The 25,287-nt window shown below is 38.0% G+C and overlaps 1 protein-coding gene across 2 annotated transcripts in view; it reads right to left on the minus strand.

Annotated features, from left to right (window-relative positions):
- The window catches only part of celf5a (cugbp, Elav-like family member 5a), a 685,925-nt gene that overhangs the window by 627,795 nt on the left and 32,843 nt on the right, over positions 1–25,287 (minus strand). For both annotated transcript variants that reach the window (XM_062038984.1, XM_062038983.1), the window contains exon 2: positions 15,607–15,689. In XM_062038984.1, the coding sequence (XP_061894968.1) occupies positions 15,607–15,689 (83 nt within the window). The remainder of the gene's footprint in view (positions 1–15,606; positions 15,690–25,287) is intronic.

A 25,287-nucleotide genomic window follows, 5' to 3' on the forward strand; every position in this document is an offset into this window, starting at 1 on the left:
AAAGAGGCATATTTCGTTTTTTTGTTTGAACACAAATGTGTACACACCCATGGGTTAGGGCAGGGGTCGGCAACCCAAAATGTTGAAAGAGCCATATTGGACCAAAAATACAAAAAATTAAATCTGTCTGGAGCCGAAAACATTTAAAATTAAAAGCCTCCTATAAGTGTTATAATGAAGGCAACACATGATATAAGTGTCTATATTAGCTATATTAGACTGCTATCAAAATGACTTTAAAAGTCTAATATAAGTGTTATAATGAAGGCAACACATGATGTAAGTGTCTATATTAGCTATATTAGCCTACTATCAAAATGGCTTTAAAAGTCTAATAGAAGTGTTATAATGAAGGCAACACATGATATAAGTGTCTATATTAGCTATATTAGCCTACTATCAAAATGACTTTAAAAGTCTAATATAAGTGTTATAATGAAAACACATAATGTATGTGTCTATATTAATTAGCCTAGTATCAAAGGCTGACGCAAATCTTCGTTGACCGAATTGTTGAATTTTAATTTTTATTCTACATTATATTTAGAATAAAATTATGAATATTTTCAAACAAAAAATGTCAACATTAGGTGGCAAAAGCAGTATTTTTCTAAGTAAATAAGTAATATTATTTTTCCCCAAAAAAGTTTCATATTTTAGTGTAAAAAACAGAACATTTTGTATTTTTCATCAAAATATGTATATTCTAAAAAATAATTTCCTTTTTATGAATAAAATAAATTTATAAATATTGTAAATAAATAAAAAAATATTTATTGTTTCCAAAATGTATTATCTAAAAAGGTTAAATATTATTTTCTACTGAGGCTAGGGATTGTTATTACAAGAATGCATTTCAAAATTGCCATTAAGTCTGGAGTCTTCCTTGTTATTGATGCAGTAAGACTTGCATCCAATCTACCAAAGAACACCAAACAAAGATGAAAAGCAGTTGGTTGTGAAGTTATGCACATTTTGCATCAGTGTTGTGCATTTCCCAAATGCATGTCAGAAAAAACAGACTTTCACTCTCGTGGAGCACATTTTAACCAATTGTGGGATCTTTCTTCTGTTTTTAGGCTGCTTGCAGGGAGGTAGCGTGGGATAAAATATTGAAATGAAGACACCAAGAGCCAAATAGACTAAGATCCCAAATAACAAGTACTAAATAGCGTGTGCAAAATGTAAAATTGCATGTATTTTTGAGCGTATTGAGGGTCATCTAGTAAGACTGCTTGCACTCTTGATAACAAGTGCAAAAGTGGTACAGACCGCCCTGTTATATTAAGGATTGTGTAGGTAGCATCTACTTTCACCATGGAGACATTCATTTCCGGCACAGACAGCATCATGCACCAACCTGTGGTGTTTTGCTCGGTTAGGACACAAGTATAATCAGTACCACCTTTTTTGGGCAACATAAAAGTGAGATCAAGACAACAGAACCTATTTTAAGCACGCCAAAGGTGCACTCTGGGAGACGCTGGTTTAACCAAAAACCCCGCAAAAACTGCAATGGTGCGCTGGAATGATACAGACACAAGACGCAGCAAGAAGTTTTTTCATATGAGACATAATATGTCGCCTATAGGGTTGTACGGTATACCTGTATAAGTATATTCCGCGATACTAATGAATCACATTCGGTACTATACCGCTTCTGAAAAGTACCGGTCTGCCACCCCCGCCCCTTCTCCCTAATGTAACTAATGTAAAGTATCAAACAACGGAACAAAAAGTAATTATTACATTTTAACAGAAGTGTAGATAGAACATGTTAAAAGAGAAACAAGTAGATTAATAATTCATTTTCTACCACTTGTCCTTAATAATTTTGACAAAATAATAGAATGGAAAATGACAATATGTTACTGCATATGTCAGCAGCTAAATTAGGAACCGTTGTTTGCTTACTACTAAAAGACAAGTTGTCTTGTATGGTCACTATTTTATTTAAGGACAAACTTGCTATAATAAATATATGTTTAATGTACCGTAAGATTTTTTGTTAAAATATAATTTTGTGGTCCCCTTTATTTAGAAAAGTACCAAAATAAATTTGGTATCGGGACAACACTAGTCGCTTATATATGAAAAAAAGAATGCAATTAAAAAATATGACAGCCCTTATGTCATTTATCAGCTCAAAGATGGAATTGCTAGACAGATAAAAAGCCTACTTGTTATTCTGAAAGAAATGTCAATTGTCGACACGAGCGTGGACTCTCCATTGTCTGCCATTTTACACTGATCGCCTCCTTCTGACCACAACGTGCCTAACTATGCAAGTTTGCGCATACATTCCAAGCGTGCGAAATATAGATGCCAAAACAGTATCAGACTCCATAATTTGCACTACGAGCGCGAAATGATTACATTTGCATCTCTTCCTCCAACAATTGCGGGTGTTTTAATTATGTGGATATATATGAAGGCATTGCGCAATCTTCTGAGCACAAGCTTAGTAGATCGGCTACGCGGTCACTATCAAGTTTGCACGTGTTTTAATGCACGCAAACCTTTTGTAGATCAGGCTGTCAGAATAATTGTATCTAAGTTATTACAAAACTTTGTGTTTCAATAACTTCCCGGCGAGCAGACAAAATCTGTGTTTGATCTTACCAATCAAAAGGCTTGTAAAACTCCACTGTGTACGATGGGAGGAGACAGGAGGGGTTCGGTTTCTTTCTTCTATTGTAATCCAAAGGAAGATTTTGTCTTGACCCGAGATCTACAAAGCGGAGAGGAAGCAGGGCCTGACTCCCCTCCAGGCACCTTTTCTTTGAATTGTTTTACGACCTTTTCTTTGAACTGTTTTTAATCAAAGGCAATGGCTGTTTACGACCCCCCTCCCTTAGAAACAGCTGTTGCCATGTAATCAGGGAAAGTCCAAATAAGAGGAGGCGTACAATCTTTCGTCAGAGCGTGGTGAGACTTGTACAGTGTCTACTCGTTTCTCCTCATTGAGCCAAATTTAATTCTGTCTGTTTGATTCCTTGCTTCTTGTCTTGTTTAATAGATGTCATCAGTGTTTGAACCTGACACAGGCCCTAAGACAGGGGTGTCAAACTCATTTTAGATCGGGGGCCACATGGAGAAAAATCTACTCCCAAGTGAGCCGGACAGGTAAAATCACGGCACGATAACTTAAAAATAAAGACAACTTCAGATTGTTTTCTTTTGTTTAAAAATAGAACAAGCACATTCTGAAAATGTACAAATCATAATGTTGTTGGGTTTTTTTTACACTTACATGTTGCGGTTAATAGTATGTTACCTTTATTTGTCGTTATTTATACTTTCTGAATAAATTACCGGAAAATGTTCATCAGTCAACTCATTGGTGTTAATTTTCAATTTATCAAGGTAAAAAATTACAGGATGTTTTTATGTAGTTTGCTCATGTTCCTCGACTGGTGCACTAACATCATGTGGTTTATTTATATTTTTTTTATATATTTTAAAGTTAAAAGTTAAAGTACCAATGATTGTCACACACACTAGGTGTGGCGAAATTATTGCAGCATCATCTACAAAGATACAAAGAATTGCTATTGCGACATCTAGTGGACACATTTAGAACAGCTGTTTATTTCATTCAAAACATTTCGGCTCATTTTTATACTTAGCCAACTCATCCCGCGGGCCGGATTAAAAACCTGTCCGCGGGCCGTACGTTTGACGCCCCTGCCCTAAGAGATGTCACTGCGCCAGTTATGAAACATTAAATAAACAGTTGAACTGTAAAGATGAGCTTTGTGGTTTAAACAGTAATATTATATTCAAACCACGCGACCGCTGTTATTCAAAGGATAAATATTTTAAAGACAAAAAGAAAGACCATCCTTCTTTGCCACATTCATTTTACTGATAGGAACGGAACACACACTTTTATACCACACACACACGTGCACACTCCTGTTTCCCAAAGGCTAAATTCTAACGAGTTCTCTCTCTCTCTCTCTCTCTCTCTCTCCCTCTCCCTCTCTCTCTCTCCCTCTCCCTCCCTCTCTCTCTCCCCCTCTCTCCCTCTCTCTCCCTCTCTCCAAGGCCTCAGATCCTGCCAGCACCAATTCGCTTCATGCTGACCAGTCCGCTCTATTCCCACCCCCACTCAACACACACACAATCCAAACTCATGCACCTCCAACCTTCACACAGTGTAGCATTGAATAATTTAGACTTTTGCAGAGGATCGGACAAGCAAGTTTGGCTCATGCGACGGATAAGCAGATGGACGGTGCTGGGTATGCAAGATTACGTGTTTTTTTTTTGTTTTTCTGTTTTTTAATGTCGGCGCGAGAGCAAAGCGTCACGGCGTGTCGAGGAACAGCTTGGTGGTGAAGCAGCCTCGTTTTCCCCCCCAGCTGCAAGGTCAGCCACGGCCCCCTCGTAGCCTTGTACTGTACATCCCATTGAGGACCACCTATAGTACCAGTAACACTCATGCACCTGTGTGCAGCTTTTTAAAGGAGAAGCGTGAAAGACAGCAATAGAGGTAGACGGAGGCAATTGAGATGGTGGGGATCTACTTAGAGTGTTGACATTGCAGGAGGCTGTGTGTGTGTGTGTGTTTGTGTGTGTGTGTGTGTATGTGTGTGTGCATGGTGTATTGTGTGTGTGTGCGTGTGTGAGAAAGTGTCAGAACATAATCCTCTCCCTGCTCTCATTGGGGTTTTAATGCGGGTGCTATTTCCATAAACCTGCCTCCTACATCACTGCCAAGCCTCTCACGCTTGCACCCCCCTGCCTAGGTCAAGTGCAATAATAAAACGGACGATACTGAAGGTACGCTGCAGAAACACAAGATGCACAATGTGGAGCAGACATGTGGATGTGACTCAGATTATGTTGGTCTTGTGGTCGCCAGAATTTGGGAGAGTGAAAGGAAAGTGTGGGGGTATGAGCCACGTGTCTCGCGGTACGATTTGAATCCTTCCTCCCCTCTTCTACTTCCACACTGCAATAACTGAAATCTAAGTAAGATTGAATATCTCAAATAAGGGTGATATTTGCTTATTTTCTGTCTGATAAGATACGTCTTCTCACTAAGCAGATTTTATGTTAGAGTGTTTTACTTGTTTTAAGTGTTTTGGTCCTATATGATCTCAGTAAGATATTACAGCTTGTTGCTGAGATTTTATGACCTATATTGAGTAAAACATGCTTGAAACTAGAATATCAACTGTTGCAAAGCTGTGTCATCAACACTCACAAATATAAAACTGCTTTTTCAATGTAAGAATTTCTTATTTCAAGCATGAAATAAAAAAAATCATGACTTTGACACAATTGTGTCTCATAATTAAAACAGATGACAGCCAAATGGACTTTGCTGTTTTATATTCAGTGAAACAATAGAACATAAGTACTCATATAGTAGTACTGTTGGCACAGTACAGCAAACTGACAGTTAATATTTAAACATTTAACATGTGACATTTCAAACAATTTAACAGAAATAGTTCATGCATATTCAGATAGAGTCTACAAAATTACAATTAAAAAAAATTTGATCGGGGGCCGGACTGTAAATATAAATATTATATAAATATTATATATATATATATATATATATATATATATATATATATATATATATATATATATATATATATATATATACACTACCGTTCAAAAGTTTGGGGTCACATTGAAATGTCCTTATTTTTGAAGGAAAAGCACTGTACTTTTCAATGAAGATAACTTTAAACTAGTCTTAACTTTAAAGAAATACACTCTATACATTGCTACTGTGGTAAATGACTATTCTAGCTGCAAATGTATGGTTTTTGGTGCAATATCTACATAGGTGTATAGAGGCCCATTTCCAGAAACTATCACTCCAGTGTTCTAATGGTACAATGTGTTTGCTCATTGGCTCAGAAGGCTAATTAATGATTAGAAAACCCTTGTGCAATCATGTTCACACATCTGAAAACAGTTTAGCTAGTTACAGAAGCTACAAAGCTGACCTTCGTTTGAGCAGATTGAGTTTCTGGAGCATCACATTTGTGGGGTCAGTTAAACGCTCAAAATAGCCAGAAAAAGAGAACTTTCATCTGAAACTCGACAGTCTATTCTTGTTCTTAGAAATGAAGGCTATTCCACTAAATTGTTTGGGTGACCCCAAACTTTTGAACGGTAGTGTATATATATATATATATATATTCCTTGCGCACTAATTGACTGAAAGAGCACGCACTTGGCGCGATAATGTCATGTTATCGATGGGAAAATGCAAGATAATGGCACTAGCATTTACTTAATTTAAGAATATTTTTCAACATATCGAGAAAAAAGGTCTCATATTTGTTTTTTCTATCAAGAAAAGTGCACTTGTTATTAGTGAGAAAATACTTATTTTAAGGTATTTTTGGGTTCATTGAGGTTAGCTAATTTTACTTGTTTTGGAAAGTCTTGACAAGCCAAATTGTCTTGTTCTATTGGCAGATACTTTTGCTTAGTTCAAGTAAAATACCCCTAATTTTTTGTATTTTTTTTTCTTGTTTTTGAACACTGACTTTTTGCCGTGCATAAACGTGGATGCATATGCAAAAGTGCAATATATTTATCTGTACAGTAATCTATTTATCTATATCTGCACCTTATTGCTTTTTTATCCTGCACTACCATGAGCTAATGCAACAAAATGTCGTTCATATATGTACTGCAAAGTTCAAATTTGAATGACAATAAAAAAGAAGTCTATATGTCCAAGACTACTTGACCCTCCCCCCTTGACTCTAGCATTGAGTGCCCATCCATCCATCCATTTTTCTACCGCTTGTCCCATTCGGGTTAGCGGGGGGTGCTGGAGCCTCTCAGCTGCATTCCGGCGGTAGGCGGGGTACACCCTGGACAAGTCGCCACCTCATCACAGCGCCAACACAGATAGTGCCATGGCAAACTATTGCAAATACACCCTGTTTGCATACAGACTTGGATCGAGTCTCACTATGTCATGAACCCTCGCCGTTTGCCAGCAGTGACGTAAGGCAGATGCGACAGATGTTGGTTCACTTTCAAGATGCCGTCACAAGTGATGTTCTTTTTATTTTTTTACCCGTCTTTAAGAAAAAGACCATTGAGCGGACAACACTCCGGAATTTGCATGCATGTTGCACGGCCAATTAAAGGGTTTTTTTTAGATTGTAATAGATTTATGATCATGTTAAGTCTAGGGTTGTACGGTATACCGGTATTAGTACAGTACCACAATACTAATCAATCATATCCGGTACTATACCGCCTCTAAAAGGACCGGACTTTGAATATGACCAATGTATGATCCTGTAACAACTTGGTATCGGATTGATGCCCAAATTTGTGGGATCATCCAAAACTAATGTGAAGTATCAAACAACAGAAGAATAAGTGTGTGGAGGGGGGCGTGGTCGGCGCACCTCCTGCAGGAATGGGGTGTGTATGGACCGGCCTCAAAGCACAGCTGGCAGGTGATTGGATTACCCAGCTGGGGATAATCATCCAATCACCTGCCATGCTTATCAGTAGCAGCCGGGCCGACACACGGGGGGAAAGGTTGGAGTTGCTGATGGGCAGACACACGAGAGTCGGAGAAGAAGAAGACCAGAGAGACTGAAAAGTCACGGAGCAGGAACTGAAAAGCTGTGTGCTATCATAGCGTGTGTGAGCTGCCAATAAAGGACATTGTTGATAACACCAGACATCCGGACTAGCGTGAAGCTTTGTCAGCGTCAGGAGGACCCACTAGGGAGAGAGACCTCCACAAAGTGATTATTACATTTTAACAGAAGTGTAGATAGAACATGTTAAAAGAGATAGTAATCAGATATTAACAGTAAATGAACAAGTAGATTAATAATTCATTTTCTACCACTTGTCCTTAATAATTTTGACAAAATAAGATGGAAAATGACAGTATGTTACTGCATATGTCAACAGACCAAATTAGGCGCCTTTGTTTGATTACTTACTAATAAAAGACTGTTCACTGTTTTATTTAAGAACAAACTTGCAATAAGAAACATATGTCTAAGATTTTTGGTTAAAATAAAGCCAATAATGCAATTTTTTGTGGTCCCCTTTATTTAGAAAAGTATCGAAAAAATGTGGGTACCTGTACCAAAATATTGATATCGGGACAACACTAGTTAAGTCATAATCGAAAGCAAAATGTGATTGATTGTCCAGCCCTACTTACAAGTCCCAATCCTTAAACCACTTGTGAAAATTGCCAAATCCAATAAATCCAATAAAACTTGTCAAACTGAACCAACCTTAACCATGTTAAGGATGTATGATTTTGTCATTACGGTGTGATTAGCGATTCTTTAGGCTCTCAAGTAGATCCCTCCTGTTATTTCTATCCACTTCGGAGTTTTGTGCTCATTCTATGAATAAAGACTTTCATGCACTAATTTGCCACAGGAGGATGCAAACACACTTGCGGTTATTACGTAATGCAATAAGTAGCTCAGATACAAAGGCAAATAATGAATTCAAAAGTGGTGGGTGGTGTGCCATCACGGCAAGCTGCCACATATGAATGTTTTACTCCCTGCCTATCTGTATCCACATTGGCTGATAGATAGACGGATAGATCCAAGCGGTACGCACACTCACACCTGGTCGGTTGTCAGAGCTTCATGTTGTTTTTTTTTGGGCCAAACATACATGTCAGGCACTGGCGTCCCTGGGGTTCCTCATGACATCAGCGCTATATTCCAGTCCAGTGCGTGTTCATTAGGCCATGCTGTTCCTTTCAGCGGATAACAAGATTAAAGACTGCGTAACACAAATAAGAGCACAACCAAGAACTCCCAACAGGGTCCAAACATCTATTTAAAGGCTATCAGATCTCCTGTCAGCAAAAGCATGCTTCTGCTTCTCTCTTTATGTTTTGCATCAAATCCTGAAACCATCTGTGCCTTCTGGTTTCCATATGAAGAGAAGGTATCCAGCAAATACCCCATCCAACAATATAAAGTGTATGACTCGACGACTTGTGTATGACCGGTGATATGTGACATACTGTTCATTCACACACCGTTACTTAAGTGCACTTTTTTGGTCATTTTGACTATTGGTCACAATCATTATGAAAGACATGATGACAAATTGATTTAAAAAAAGATGCCTTCTAAATATTAAAACGCAATCAGAAGTCTGCTTACAATGGAGCCCCTAAAAAAACATTCAAACATCTCCATTAGGATTTTTAAATACAGTCGCGGTCAAAAGTTTGCATACACTTGTAAAGAACATAATGTCTTGAGTTTCCAATCATTTCTACAACTCTTATTTTTTTGTGATAGAGTGATTGGAGCACATACTTGTTGGTCACAAAAAACATTCATGAAGTTTGGTTCTTTTCTGAATTTATTATGAGTCTACTGAAAATGTGACCAAATCTGCTGGGTCAAAAGTATACATACAGCAATGTTAATGTTTGGTTACATGTCCCTTGGCAAGTTTCACTGCAATAAGGCGCTTTTGGTAGCCACCCACAAGCTTCTGGCAAGCTTCTGGTTGAATTTTTGACCACTCCTCTTGACAAAATTGGTGCAGTTCAGCTAAATGTGTTGGTTTTCTGACATGGACTTGTTTCTTCAGCATTGTCCACACGTTTCAGTCAGGACTTTGGGAAGGCCATTCTAAAACCTTAATTCTAGCCTGATTTAGCCATTCCTTTACCACTTTTGACGTGTGTTTGGGGTCATTTTCCTGTTGGAACACCCAACTGCGCCCAAGACCCAACCTCCGGGCTGATGATGTTAGGTTGTCCTGAAGAATTTGGAGGTCATCCTCCTTTTTCATTGTCCCATTTAAAGCACCAGTTCCATTGGCAGCAAAACAGGCCCAGATCATAATACTACCACCACCATGCTTGACGGTAGGCATGGTGTTCCTAGGATTAAAGGTCTCACCTTTTCTCCTCCAAACATATTGCTGGGTATTGTGGCCAAACAGCAACATTTTAGTTTTATCTGACCACACAGTGTATGTAAACTTTTGATCGCGACTGTACATGATGTAAGTATATATGTAATGTAGTAACGGGCACATTTATAATGACATTTATTATTTACGTATTTTAAATCATACACAGCGCATTAATTTCAAAAACGCATCACAACGTTTGCTTTTTTTTTCTTCTTCATCACTCATGTCTGCTCACTGCAGACTTTATGAGAGCCAACAAACCTAATTAAACATCACCTACTGTACAAGGTCTGCTGTCATTAGGATGCAGACTGCTGGGATGGTCATGTAGTCCCTTTTAGATAAACAATTATAATCATTGCGAAGAAACGGGGTGAGGGTTTGTGGGGAACAAGCGTGTTTTCTGTCGTTCTCGCCAGTTCTAGGCTGTCAAAGTGTCCCAACTTTCAAGTGAGGCATAATTTATGATCTGCAATAAACTTACAGGGAGCAAGGAAGCGAGGAAACAGCAGAACACTCGATGTAAACATAGGCACACACGGAAGTGATCAAGTCACCGCTATAAAAAATATGTCTGCAAAAGAGCTTATAATAACAATATCACTAATATTCAAGTCACAAAATGAAAATTGTGTATTGTTAGCTCTTTTTGGATGGTTGTTTACCGGATTTTATGGGCGGAATGGTGGAGCTTTCATTGGCTCTGATGTAATCAGACTTTTATTTACGTTTATTTAATATTTAGAATGCATTAAAAAAAAAAAAAACGGTCGTTGTGTCTTTCATAACGATTGTAAATGATAGGCAAAATTCAGAAATAAATCCAGTTCCCCTTTAAGGTTGATTGATGCAACGTGAGATTATGAAAATGAAATATAATTAGGTTTTAGCAAAGCAAATCATTAAAAGTGCTGCCAAACATCTTCTATTAATATTGACCGTTAAGACGGTCAATATAAGACGTTATTTTGACTCTCAGAAACAGTCTAAAGGATACATGTCGTTCTGCACTATCGACATGTTGTAGCAGGTGGTGTCAAACATTGTCTCCTCAGGCGACTCAGCACTTTTCTTCCCTGTCGCTCACACATACAAGTAACCCAGAGATGCAACCAGGCTCAACAAAAAGTATATTATTCTTTGATTTTAAGGTTTTGAAAACATATTTTAAAAACAGGTCTTGAACAAAACAAATCTTACATTTGGATCATATTATATACGGGGCAATAGAGGATGTTCCTTAAAGAAACATGTAAAGTAAAAGAAAATGTTCTGCTGTGGTAATTCGAATTAAGAATCTTTTGAAATAAGATCTGTCTCTCGGCTATTTGCTCTGCTCTAAAGTAGACCTATTATGCAAAACCAACGTTTCTTACCTATTGCTAACTGCCTATGTGTATTTGGGATCTGCATAAGTCCAGAAAATTTGAAATTAAACCATGGAGGCATAGCGGAGTTATTTATAAAACAATATTCCTTTCCTTCATACTTCGCCCCAAAAAGTCGTTTGGAATTTGCCCAATTTGTGACGTTTTCCCCAAAAGTGACATCAGCATATATCTCCATATATGGTAGAGATTTACCCAAAGAGCTTTGCGCGAGTATGCAATTGTAGTTTGACACTTTAGTCAATAAGCTCCTTATTTTTCTAGATCTTCCTGTTTTGGGGCAGACTGGCTTGTACATGGACATGCATCCTCTGTTGCCATTTCTAATACCAAGTGACGTATAGGCATCTAGGTCCAAATCATGACAGGGGTCCACGTATTGAAGACCGCAGGTCAAAAAGCCCAACGACATGGTATTAATGGCCCATTCTGCTCCATGTTTCCTCGGCCCACTAAGTGAAGCTGAAAGGAAGATAACATACAGCATGTGAGCCCTCCGACAGCCATCAACGTCCGCTTGTTCCATTTCTATGACACGCTCTAGCTCAGCAAGAGTGTGGGGGGATGAGAGGTGTGGACTTGTCCGAGAAGTCGGCATGAAAGGTTATATTGGAAAAAAGGTACACTGAAAGGATTTCAAACTGCATGTTGTCAGTTATGTATCTCTATTAATATTCATCCCTATTCTGTCAACTAAAATATTGTTGTGATTTAACTGCAGTACCGCAACGGCCAGTGAGGGGAAATTGGCTGTATGACGTTTCCCCATCTTATCCTATTCAAGACCATTTTATCAAGTTAATATATACTGCAATTCCATGTAGTTTTTTGCTTCTTCTTCTTCTTTCGTGTATCGTCTTCATATGTCCATCTTCGTGTCGTGTAGCCACTCCCTCGTCTCAGGTCCCACTTGGAAGAGGCCCTCCTCTGAAGGTGGTCTATGCCGGGGACAGGTGGTGATGATGTGGTCGGCAGTCTGCTCAGGCTCCCCGCACTCACACGCTGCACTGTCTGTTAGGCCCCACAGTTTTTTGCTGTCGGTCTAAATATAAGCATTTAATTATGTTTATTATGAGCCCCACATGGCATTTCGTTCAATCATTACAATTCTAAAGGTGATTAAAACATGCTTGCAAAATGCAGTTAATGAGAGTCACCATTATGTCCTTCAAACCCTCCAACATTTTATATACACACTGCTTGTCTATAAATAATGTAGTAACAGACACGTTCATAACAATATGTAATATGTACAATGTTTACCGTATTTTGGTAATTGTATGCATTAACGCAAATTATTTCCCCTGCACGTGCATTTCTTGCTGGTATAAATGTGGAAATTGGGGCCCAGCTATGCGGACATATATGGAGTGCTTACCCAAAGTCAACTTGAAAAAACGTCCTCGGCCGGCTGGACCAAACAGGCAACTCGAGTGAGTCACTAGAATATTGATCATGAAACATGCAGCACGTCATGCTTGTTAGTACAACTACAGTACATACGCTGTTGAGTTAGCTGCGTACAAAGAAAACATGAAATATGGGCTAATACGTTAAAGATTCTGTAATATAATAATTCATGTTGTTTAGTCAGAAAAGATCGATGTCCTATCGCATTGTGTTGTGTATTAAAAACTCAAAAGCCATTCAAGTGCTGACGCAAAAGCTAGTTTATCTCTTACGGCTAATGACTTAGCATGTTGTCTCAAGACAATGTCTTACTAGGCGAGGCTCGTTCAACCCTTTTTCGATTACACATGCATCTCCTGGTACCCTAGCACCTCCAAAACCCTCAAATCTAAACTCCAAACATCCCAGAACAAGCTAGTCGGATTACTTCTAGACCTCCACCCCAGATGCCACCTCACTCCTACCCACTTCTCCAAAGTGGGCTGGCTCAAGGTGGAGGACAGGGTTAAACAACTTGCACTGAGCCTAGTCTATAAAATCCACTACACCTCCCTGATACCGAAGTACATGTCAAACTACTTCCTTAACGTAAATGACCGCCATAACCACAACACCAGGGGGAGCTCCACTAACCACGTTAAACCCAGATTCCGAACTAACAAAGGTCTTAACTCATTCTCTTTCTATGCCACATCAATGTGGAATGCGCTCCCAACAGGTATAAAAGAAAGGGCATCTCTATCCTCCTTCAAAACCGCAATAAAAGTTCACCTCCAGGCAGCTACAACCCTTAACTAACACCATCCCTGGATTGCTAATAATCAAATGTAAACAATCAAATGCAGATACTTTTTCTTATGCCTTCTGATCTCTCTCTCTCTCTCTCTCTCTCTCTCTCTCTCTCCTCTCTCTCTCTCCTCTCTCTCTCTCCTCTCTCTCTCTCCTCTCTCTCCTCTCTCTCCTCTCTCTCTCCTCTCTCTCCTCTCTCTCTCCTCTCTCTCTCTCTCTCTCACCACACCCCTGATTGTAAATAATGTAAATAATTCAATGTGATTATCTTGTGTGATGACTGTATTATGATGATAGTATATATGATAGTATATATCTGTATCATGAATCAATTTAAGTGGACCCCGACTTAAACAAGTTCAAAAACGTATTCGGGTGTTACCATTTAGTGGTCAATTGTACGGAATATGTACTTTACTGTGCAACCTACTAATAAAAGTCTCAATCAATCAATCAATAGAAAAATAGTTCCTCAGTGTTCGCTCTTACAAAAACAATGTTGCTACAGCTTGGTTATTACACAAGTTAAGGAACGTGAATTAAGTACTGTTGTGAAGTGGCAGAATGCATTGCTCCCATTAGCTGTATTGCTACTCACCAAGAACGAGACGATTTTTACAAATTGGAATGCAAAAAAAATCTAAACATCTGTCTTATTGTCTCTCATTAGGATTGTGAAAAATAGGCAATATTCCCACCAAAAAAGTGCAATTCCCTCTTTAAAAGCACAATATTGCTTTTATCATATATTTGAACTATTGTCTTGATGTTGTATTATATTATATTTTATTGTTCTCTTGTTTTCATGCTCTCCTTTTATTGTCCTGTTGTGCATCACCTTGGCTCAGCTAAAAAATAAGTTTGAATTGAGTTGAATGAAACATTTCCATCCATCCCTCCATCCATTTTATACTGCTTGGCCGTTTGTGGTCCCGTGGGGGGGGGGGGGTTTGTTCTATTAATCGAGTAATCGGATAAAACAGTATAGAGCCGGTGTTCCCAGCCCGCCATATATATATATATATATATACCGTATACATATATATATATATATATACATACACATATGCATGCATACATACACACATATATGCATACATACACACATATATGCATACATACACACATATATGCATACATATACACGCATACATATACACATATATGCATACATATACACATATATGCATATATATACACATATATGCATATATATACACACATATATGCATATATATACACACATATATGCATATATATACACATATATGCATATATATACACATTTCCACACACACGTACACACAGCCCCCAGCCAAATTGTTTTAACCCAATGCGGCCCCCGAGTCAAAAAGTTTGGGGACCCCTGGTATAGAGTAAAAGCATATGCGTATTTGATGGAAAATATTTAAAACAAACAATTTTCCTGCTTTCTTTCTTTTTTCCCAATAGATGCACCTCATCAACATTGAAATTGCACCTTTAACCTTTGTGTATTATTAAAACTAAAGAAACAACATCTCAGCTGTTTGCTGCAACACAGATCACGACACCCACACAACAGCGCTTTTATGTGCACTCTATTGCACTGGCTGTGCGGAAACTACGTTCGCATATTTAAAGTTCCGAGCACCCCATGATTTCTGGATTGCATACTTTACTCGATTAATCAATACAACAGAATATAAAGCATTTTTCTAATAATTAATGGTTTTATCGCAGGCCTAATTATTTGTATTAGAAGGAAGCAGACCATTTTGAGCTATTGCACCTTATATGTGGCTATAGAGCCGACGCTTGTCATGATGCAAAGTTCAAGCATAGTATTGCACACAATCTCACATGAACTTTGCAAGTGATGCATTTCTGTTGCATGCATTAACCCGTCGTCATAACCTTTTTGGAAAAGCCCGGAATCATCGTAATAGCTTCGCAAAAATGAGGCAACCTCTGTCCAATATCCTCCGGAGAACCAGACAATGCAATCGTAGAAACGGGGCCTTCAAAGGCTGAAGCTGCTGATTGAATTGCTTTCCAGTGTTTCTCATCTCATATATTTTATGAGTAGAGAGGCGAAGAAGACAGCACTTACCCCTGGGAGTGTTTTCTGTTCATGGAGGGCGTTCTGGGCTTTGATGGCGGACTCTCGGGCGCAGTAGGTGAGGAAAGCGCAACCTGTAAAACAGCAACACAACTTTAGGAACAAACAAACAATAGCACTCAGAAAAGCCCAAACACAGTAAATACTGCGAGTACAGTAGCACAAATATGTCGATTTATGTCTCAAAATAAATCAATTTGCTTGGTTTTAGTTCCCTGAAAGAAGGTCCCGAAGGCTGCTAGAGTGTGCACGCATTCACTAATGGCCGCCCGTGCACACAACATCTGTCAGAGAGGAGAGGAGCTATGAGGAGAAACCAGAAGGAGTATTGAGGCAATCATTTTTCCTGTGACTGTCTGCATAAAGAGATTTGCTTGTGTTCCATTAATGAGTTTTATATGTGCATCAGATCTCCTGCCACTCTCAACCACGGTTTACTGGATCTCGTCTTCCAGCACCGAATGCATTCAAGCAGGTGGTGACTTATTATAGGGCCCTAATTATGCCACAGTGACCTTTCAATGATGTTATGACTGTAATATGTGTCTCTAGAGTTGGTCTGTGAGCACCAAACGTGAGAAAAAATCTATCATTGCTCTTACTTGTTTGCTGCACTTTTGAGAAAAGCGGTCGATTTTAATTGAAGTCATAGGTTTTCTCAACACAGACATGATACTCTACTGGGGGGAGATATATATATATATATATATATATATATATATATATATATATATATATATATATATATATATATATATATATATATATATACACATACACATGTACATACATATATACATACATATATATATGTATATACACATACACACATATACACATACATACATATACATACATACATACATATATATTTATAAATATATTAGAGCTGTCAAAGTTAACTATAAATTTAAATAACGGCAATCCTTTTTTTAACGCCCAATTAATGCAAACCCTTCCTTTTTGACCCTGGGGTCGTGCCATAGCGGGGGAACTTGGCTGCAGCTCACTTGTTACTGATGAGCCACAATAGACAGAAATGGACAGAGAAATGTAGTCTACCTTATGTCAATATCAGGATCAAAGCCATGGCAAGTTGTTCTCCCAACAAAAAAGGACTATTCTTCGCTGTGAGAAGATGCGACATCCCTGCAGAAAACGCCTGCTGCACGCGTCGTTTAAGTGGGTGGTGCTAAACTTCTGTGTTCAAATTACATAACATTTAGATTGTTAATGTGACTGATTTAGTAAGTAAGAGGACATCAAATAAATGAAAGACGGTCGGCAGGATGTCTAAAGGAGACGTTTTGTATTGCAAACAGGTGTTTTTTCAAAGCAATTACACACTTTTCCGGCTTCAAAACAAAAGCGCAATGCTATACATCCAGTTTAACTGCATTTACAAAATGAAAATGTCTTACAATACGATCATGCTTTTTCAACAGGGGGTGGGCACCAAATCCGGTACTTTTTTGGCACCGACCGAAACCAGCCGGTACTACCGGGCACAGATTTACGTAAAATGCTGATGCAGGTTACGCTCTTTGCAGGATTTGTGATTTAAAAAATCAAGACAAGTGGCGGGAATACTTCTAACCTGAGGAAGCACCAGGTTAAACACAGGATTTTTCTCATAGTTGAAGAGTGCAGCCAAATTAGATGTACGGCTGCAACTCCTGCATGTAGCACCTTTTCACGGGAAAATAAATGGCGTTGACATTTGGTAACGATAACAGCGACATCCTCTACGTCTGTTCCAGGTAAAAAGCCTACTGTGTATAAGAATACATTAGCTTTGCATTTTAACTATCAATAGTTATAATCAGCTTGATTCCGCATTCTGTACTTTCTAATGTTATTGTAAAGTGTTTGCTTCACTTTCATTTATAGTTTAATACTTTTGAAGAAAAAAAAAATCTGGCTGTCTGAACAATTGTGTAAATTATTTTATAACATGTTCTGGTTGAGTCCTCAATTCCAAAATGATTAGCAGGCTGAATATTACATGTTATTAATGAATAGAGAAGGTTAAAACAATGCTATGCAGCAATATGAAGACAATTAACTTATACAATGTGACACTTGGGTCGCATGACTGCGATTAGTGGTGTGATCCCAAGAAGCAGAAGATCGAGGAGGCAACGTGCAGGTAAAAGTATTTAATGTAGCTCATAAAATAAACAAAGATGAGTGCATCTGGGAAGGCACCGAAGCATAGGAAAGGCTATGCAAAAACAAAAAACTAAAACTGACAGGTGCGAAGCAACAAAACAGAATGCTGGAATATAGCAAAAACTCATGGTACGACAAAAAGAGCGTCCACATGAAGAATATCCATTCCAAACAAAGTCCCGACAAATAACAACTTAAATAGTCTTAATCACCAATAGAAAACAGGTGAGGGGAAAAATGCTTGAAGGCATGTGTAAAGTAGTTATGAAAAAAACACCAACTCAACAGGAAGTGCCACCAAAATAAGTGCGCTGGACAGGAACAAGCACTAAACACAGAAGAACACCAACAAAAACCCAACATAAAAGGCACAGACTGGTATAACCAGCTGTGACATACAACATTAAATATACAGAATATCAAGCATTTATTCAGGTAGAAATATCACAGATTACAGCTAGAATAGGCTACAAAGGGACAAGCGGTATAACATTAATCAATGGATATTACAAAAACATATTTGACAATAAAGGCATGATCATAAAAATCAACATTTTGTGTTATTTATGCGTGAAACTGTTATCTAAACATGGAAGTGTAGCTCCTCCTCTAAATGCAAGTGCTCCTAATGCAGGAAGAGAAATTGTGTATTTCTATAAAATACAAAATCTGGCAAGACACCAACACACAGTAGGCTTTTTTTTTTTATTGTCATTAAATCATGTTTGTCCTTTTTGTATTGAACTGTTGAAAAAGGCATAATGTTTCAAACACATTTATTCAAAGCAAAGTAATCGTCTGTCAATGGTGTTAAAACTTGAAAATGATCTGCCTGGGGCAGGGGTGTCAAACGTACGGCCCGAGAGCCGGATCAGGCCCGCGAACAGGTTTACCCAGGTACGCGGGAAGAGTTTGCTAAGTATAAAAATGAACCTGAAATTTTTGAATGAAAGAAACTGCTGTTCTAAATGTGTCCACTGGATGTTGCAATAGCAATTCTTTGTATCTTTGTAGATGATGCTACATAGATCGTAGAAATTGTAGAAAATAAACCATATGATGTTAGTACATCAGTCGAGGAAAATGATCAAACTACATAAATAACATACTGTAATTTGATTTTGATATCATTTTTTTATCTTGATAGATTGAAAATTAACACCAATGAGTTGACTGATACATAATGTATTCAGAAAATATAAATAACGACAAATAAAGATAGAATACTATTAACCACAACATGTAAGTGTAAAAAAAACAAAAAAACATTTTGATTTGTACAATTTCAGAATGTGTTTGTTCTACTTTTAAACAAAGAAAACAATCTGAAGTTGTCTTTATTTTTAAGTTATCGTGCCGTGATGTTACCAGTCCGGGCCACTTGGGAGTACATTTTCCTCCATGCGGCCCCTGATCTAAAATGAGTTTGACACCCCTGGTCTAGGTACACTTATTAATAATGAACAATTATATGTATCGGTGATTAATCTGGATTAATTTTGAGTTAACTATGAACAAAATGTGATTAATCGCGATTAAATATTTTTACAGCCCTAATATACAGTCACGATCAAAAGTTTACTTTTAAAGAACATAATGTCATGGCTGTCTTGAGTTTCCAATAATTTCTACAACTCTTATTTTTTTGTGATAGAGTGATTGGAGCACATACTTGTTGGTCACAAAAAACATTCATGAAGTTTGGTTCTTTTATGAATTTATTATGGGTCTACTGAGAATGTGACCAAATCCGCTGGGTCAAAAGTATACATACAGCAAAGTTAATATTTGGTTACATGTCCCTTGGCAAGTTTCACTGCAATAAGGCACTTTTGGTAGCCATCCACAAGCTTCTGGCAAGCTTCTGGTTGAATTTTTGACCACTCCTTTTGACAAAATTGGTGCAGTTCAGCTAAATGTGTTGGATTTCTTACATGGACTTGTTTCTTCAGCATTGTCCACACGTTTAAGTCAGGACTTTGGGAAGGCCATTCTAAAACCTTAATTGTAGCCACTCCTTTACCACTTTTGACGTGTGTTTGGGGTTAATTGCCCAACTGGGCCCAAGACCCAACCTGATGATTATAGGTTGTCCTGAATAATTTGGAGTTAATCCTCCTTTTTCATTGTCCCATTTAAAGCACCAGTTCCATTGGCAGCAAAACAGGCCCAGAGCATAATACTACCACCACCATGGTGTTCCTGGGATTAAAGGCCTCACCTTTTCTCTTCCAAACATATTGCTGGGTATTGTGGCCCAACAGCTATTTTTTTTACATGTCATGTAGACCCATAATAAATTCATCAAAGAACCAAACTTCATGAAAGTTTTTTGTGACCAACAACTATGTGCTCCAATCACTCTATCACAAAAAAATTTGAGTTGCAGAAATTATTGGAAACTCAGGACAGCCATGACATTATGTTCTTTACAAGTGTATGTCAACTTTTTATCGCGACTGTATATATACATAGACACACACACACCCACATATATCTATATATAGATGGATGGATAGATGGATAGATGGATGGATGGATGGATGTAATTGTGTAAGAAAGACACGCCCGCTCATCCAGGGTCATGACCTTTGAAGTGGCTGCCTATAAAACTGGTGTCATGGTGGCCTCCATAGTGTCACTGCAGCGCTAACCTAATGATTTCCAATGGCCGCCATGCAAATCACTCAATCACTCACACTCGACCTCACAATGCCTCCTCTGCACGCATCATCTTGTGTGCGCACATAAAAGTGTTGGTCCTATAGGGCAGCAGTGTCCAACGTGTGGCCCGAAGTCCTATTGCTTTGTCATCTATAACAGTGGTCCCCAACCACAGGTCCAGGGACCGATACCGGTCCGTGACGCATTTGCTACCGGGCCGCACAGAAACATTAATTGATTTATAAACAAACACATTTTCTCTAACTTAACTTTTGTCTGTCCCACTAAACACACCAATGAGCTTGTTTATAGATGTATATTACAACTCCTGACAGGAAGTTGCCATTTGTTACAGTACATTAATGCACATTAATGAATATATACAATTTTAATGTGTCAGGTTGTAACCAAAGGCTGATTTTCATCTGCTGGGTCATTGTATACAGCTGGGGTTCTTAACCTGTTTGACCTCAGGACCTACACTACAGAGGGACCCGGGGCCCACTCCAATATTAACACTGAATTAGTAATCTTACTCTTGATTTTGATCATATTAAATAAAATAAAGTATCTGACCTACTTACAGTTCTCTACCTTGTAAAATGATATAAAAGCATGTGTTAATCACAAAGATTAAATTATTAATTTAACAAATAAACCTTAGGCTTAGGTCAGACTGATTAGACAAAGTAAATATACATACAATATACATTATGTTCTGCTAAAATAAATAAAATAAATTAATAATAAGTATTTAACTAAACTGTCAATAAAATTAGAGTGCAAATGAAATTAGAAAAACTGGGATATACCGTATTTTTCGGAGTATAAGTCGCACCGGAGTACAAGTCGCACCTGCCGAAAATGCATAATAAAGAAGGAAAAAAACATAAGTCGCACAATTTATTTGATAAAACCCAACACCTAGAATAGACATTTGAAAGGCAATTTAAAATAAATAAAGAATAGTGAACAACAGGCTGAATAAGTGTACGTTATATGACGCATAAATAACCAACTGAGAACGTGCCTGGTATGTTAACGTAACATATTATGGTAAGAGTCATTCAAATAACTATAACATATAAAACATGCTATACGTTTACCAAACAATCTGTCACTCCTAATCGCTAAATCCGATGAAATCATATACTTCTAGTCTCTTACGTGAATGAGCTAAATAATATTTGATATTTTACGGTAATGTGTTAATAATTTCACACATAAGTCGCTTCAGAGTATAAGTCGCACCCCCGGCCAAACTAGGAAAAAAACTGCGACATAGTCCGAAAAATACGGTAGTTAATGCCATCAACGTGCCGGCGACCATCTTTTTGCAAAGAAACACGCCCAGGGCTCCCATTATTTCAGCGTTATATAGCGAGTTGATTTTTCATGCACATTTTTTTTGCTGTTTTTATCTGCCACTTGTAAAAAGCCAGTCTGTGAAAAAAATGCATACATTAAACTAGAAATGTCCGATAATATCGGCCTGCCGATATTATCGGCCGATAAATGCGTTAAAATGTAATATCGGAAATTATCGGTAACGTTTTTTTTATTATCGGTATCGTTTTGTTTGTTTTTTGTTTTTTTTTACACTCATTCACACTCATTCACACAAAAGGGTTGTTTCTTTCTGTTATTAATATTCTGGTTCCTACATTATATATCAATATACATCAATACAGTCTGCAAGGGATACAGTCCGTAAGCACACATGATTGTGCGTGCTGCTGGTCCACTATTAGTACTCACCTTTAACAGTTAATTTTACAAATTTTCCTTAATTACTAGTTTCAATGTAACTGTTTTTATATTGTTTTACTTTCTTTTTTATTCAAGAAAATGTTTTTAATTTATTAATCTTATTTTATTTTATTATTTTATTTTTTTAAAGTACCTTATCTTCACCATACCTGGTTGTCCAAATTAGGCATAATAATCTGTTAATTCCACGACTGTATATATCGGTTGATATCGGTATCGGTTGATATCTGTATCGGTAATTAAAGAGTTGGACAATATCGGAATATCGGATATCGGCAAAAAGCCATTATCGGACATCCCTACATTAAACCGGTCCCTAGTGGAAAAAAAGGTTGTGGACCCCTGATATATAACACAAAATGTATATGTAGCTTACTAAATTCCCTGTACAAAATCCACATCTTTATGTCCTTAGGTCTTTCTCTATGCGGTGCTTGATAGGGAAAAAGTACATTTACATTCGCTCTTTGCATTATAATTGCGACATTTGTTGTACAGTACGTAGGGCGCAAAGAATAAATCAACAACCCCAAACAAAGCCGATGCATGAATTTAATTTACATGAGATTCCCTGCTCTTTAATGTATGGCTTGATAAGAATTGGCAGGCCACGGGCGAACTTGCTTTAACAACTGCATAATTGGAAGCCAAACAGGCACGGTGCTGCATGGCATAGCAAAGTGTGAGAGAGGGGCGGGCGGTGCATGATGAAATAGTTTGAAACCCAACAAGAAAGCTGCGGTGGGACCCTGCTGACAAAGCAACGGGGGAAGCCGTTCTATTGTGAGCAGATGATCCTGTGCATCATCTGATAGAACCCTACAAACAGCCTTATCTACAGAGTTGATTCCGGCAAACTCCTCCTCTGCTTTTCTCTTTGTAGCTGCAAAACCCATCTCTTCCTTGCAACACGCCCGAGCTCCCATTTTCTAATGATATATTTTCAAGTGCACCACACCGTGTGTGTGTGTGCGTGTGTGTGTGTGTGTGTGTGTGTGTGTGCTGGGAAATAGGGCCGAGTCTCTTCATCTCCACTGTGTTGAATTGCCATGTAATTAAAAAGTGAATAAGTGAGTGAGACGGAGGGAGCGCAGTGAGACGAAGCGTGCAGCCGGAAAAAAAAAAAAACGCTTTTGCAAGCTCACCGTGGCCACAGTTTGGCGTTTGGAATATTCTGCTAATTGCTTTGTCCTTAGCATAAACTATATTTAGCGTAGAAGTAATGCTAGACGGGTTTACTTGCATCTCTTGGTTCTGGTCTATTTGAGGTTCGGCTAGCATCAAGATTGATAAAATATAGCCAACGTGTGGAAAATTAAAAGGCACTGCAGCAAGTTGCTGTTTTTGCGCGTACAAGAACAAGGCAGTAGCTCGTATGTGCCAATCTCGAGGCCTGGTAGCCGCATCTGGCCCACCACGTCATTTAATAAGCCTGGAATTAATATGAGTCTTTTCTTATTAAATGTATTTAACTTTCCATTTTGACAAAAAAAAATACATGTACTACTAGCAATTCCATAATCTTTTAAACATGATTTAATATTACATTACACACATTTTATCATGCCGGGGGGTCGCATTTTACTGCGTGGGTCGTTCCCCCAGGATGCAGACTGAAACTCCGGAGGCAAGGTGCAGGTAAGACAATGATTTATTGTCACAAATCAGGCAGGAAATAAACAGGCAAAAATTAGCACAGGAATCACGAGCAAAGAAGGAAGAAATCCTCCAACGTGACTGTTGCATGGCGCAAACAAGAAAACCAGACTGTATGTGGCGAAAAACAGGGATAAGTAGCTCTCTGATTAGTGTCCGGAAGCAGGTGAGCGTCCCGAACACTAATCAGAGGCAGGTGAAACTAATTTGCACCCTTGGCAACTAAAACAAACCTAGGGGTGCACAAAACAGGAACTGAGAGAGTCAAAAAACTAAACAAATATGATCCGGGCAACGGATCATGACACATTTTTTGGTTAAAATATAAATTAGTAATTCAATATTGGCTTGAGTCATGATTATTAAGTTATCCATTTTTTTTATTTTTTTTTATTTATTTTTTTTTAACTGTGAAAACTGGTAGCTCAGTGGCCAAATTTTTACTACAGATTAAAAAAAAACTATCGTATGTTATCGTGTTTTCATATACAGTAATACACCGTGAAAACAAAAGTATATTTTACAGTACAAACAGGGGGTATTGTTTTTCCATTTCCATTGATATGCTGTAAAAACCACCAAAACGTCGATTTGTTACCGTGAAATGTGTAGATTTTTGTTAACAGTGTACGTAAAAATATATATAAATAATACAGAGTTGTGTATTTATATATTATCTATGTTACAAGTGGTCTTCTTAGGGCAGCCATAACTGCTACGTGGTCCTCAAAGAAAACAAGTTTGACACCCCTGCAGTAAGTCAACACAAACAACGCCATAACACAAATGATGACGAGGATGCAACTTGAGATTAATCAAGCCTTCTTTTGATATAATTTTTATGATCATGGCTTACAAATTATGAAAACATCAAATTGAAACAAAATTATTATTATTTCACATTGCATGTAATGAGTTTATATCACTTATTAGTTTCAAACTTGAAGTTGCATTGCTGACATGAATGAGCTGTCGCACCATATCCTAATTTCCGCCTGTATAATGGTATGGCATTCAGGCTGCCTGACTACGATCTGTTTTTTTGGGGCCTGCGATGCGTGTTTTGGTACGTCTAATTGAATGAATGAATTGAATGAATGAACAAATGTATTTATTCCGGCAGACATATATAGCAACACTTCATCACTCTTTGTAATTTGACAGACATGCAACAGCACCCACCGAAAAGGGAGACGGGGGAAAAAAGCAAGAATGCTTATCCATGTCCCGCCCCTAATTTACAATCAATTTATATGTTGGTTATATAGTCCAAGTTTCAACAGCAGATTTGATGGATACAAGACAATTTCAGAACAAGAATAACATATGCTGGACAACACTTTGTCAATAGCATTGAGCGACCATGAGATTAGCTCCATCTTGCCTGGGTATCCTTCTGAAGCCTTGTCT

The sequence above is a fragment of the Entelurus aequoreus genome, linkage group LG27 (assembly GCF_033978785.1).
Source record: "Entelurus aequoreus isolate RoL-2023_Sb linkage group LG27, RoL_Eaeq_v1.1, whole genome shotgun sequence".
NCBI lineage: Eukaryota > Metazoa > Chordata > Actinopteri > Syngnathiformes > Syngnathidae > Entelurus > Entelurus aequoreus.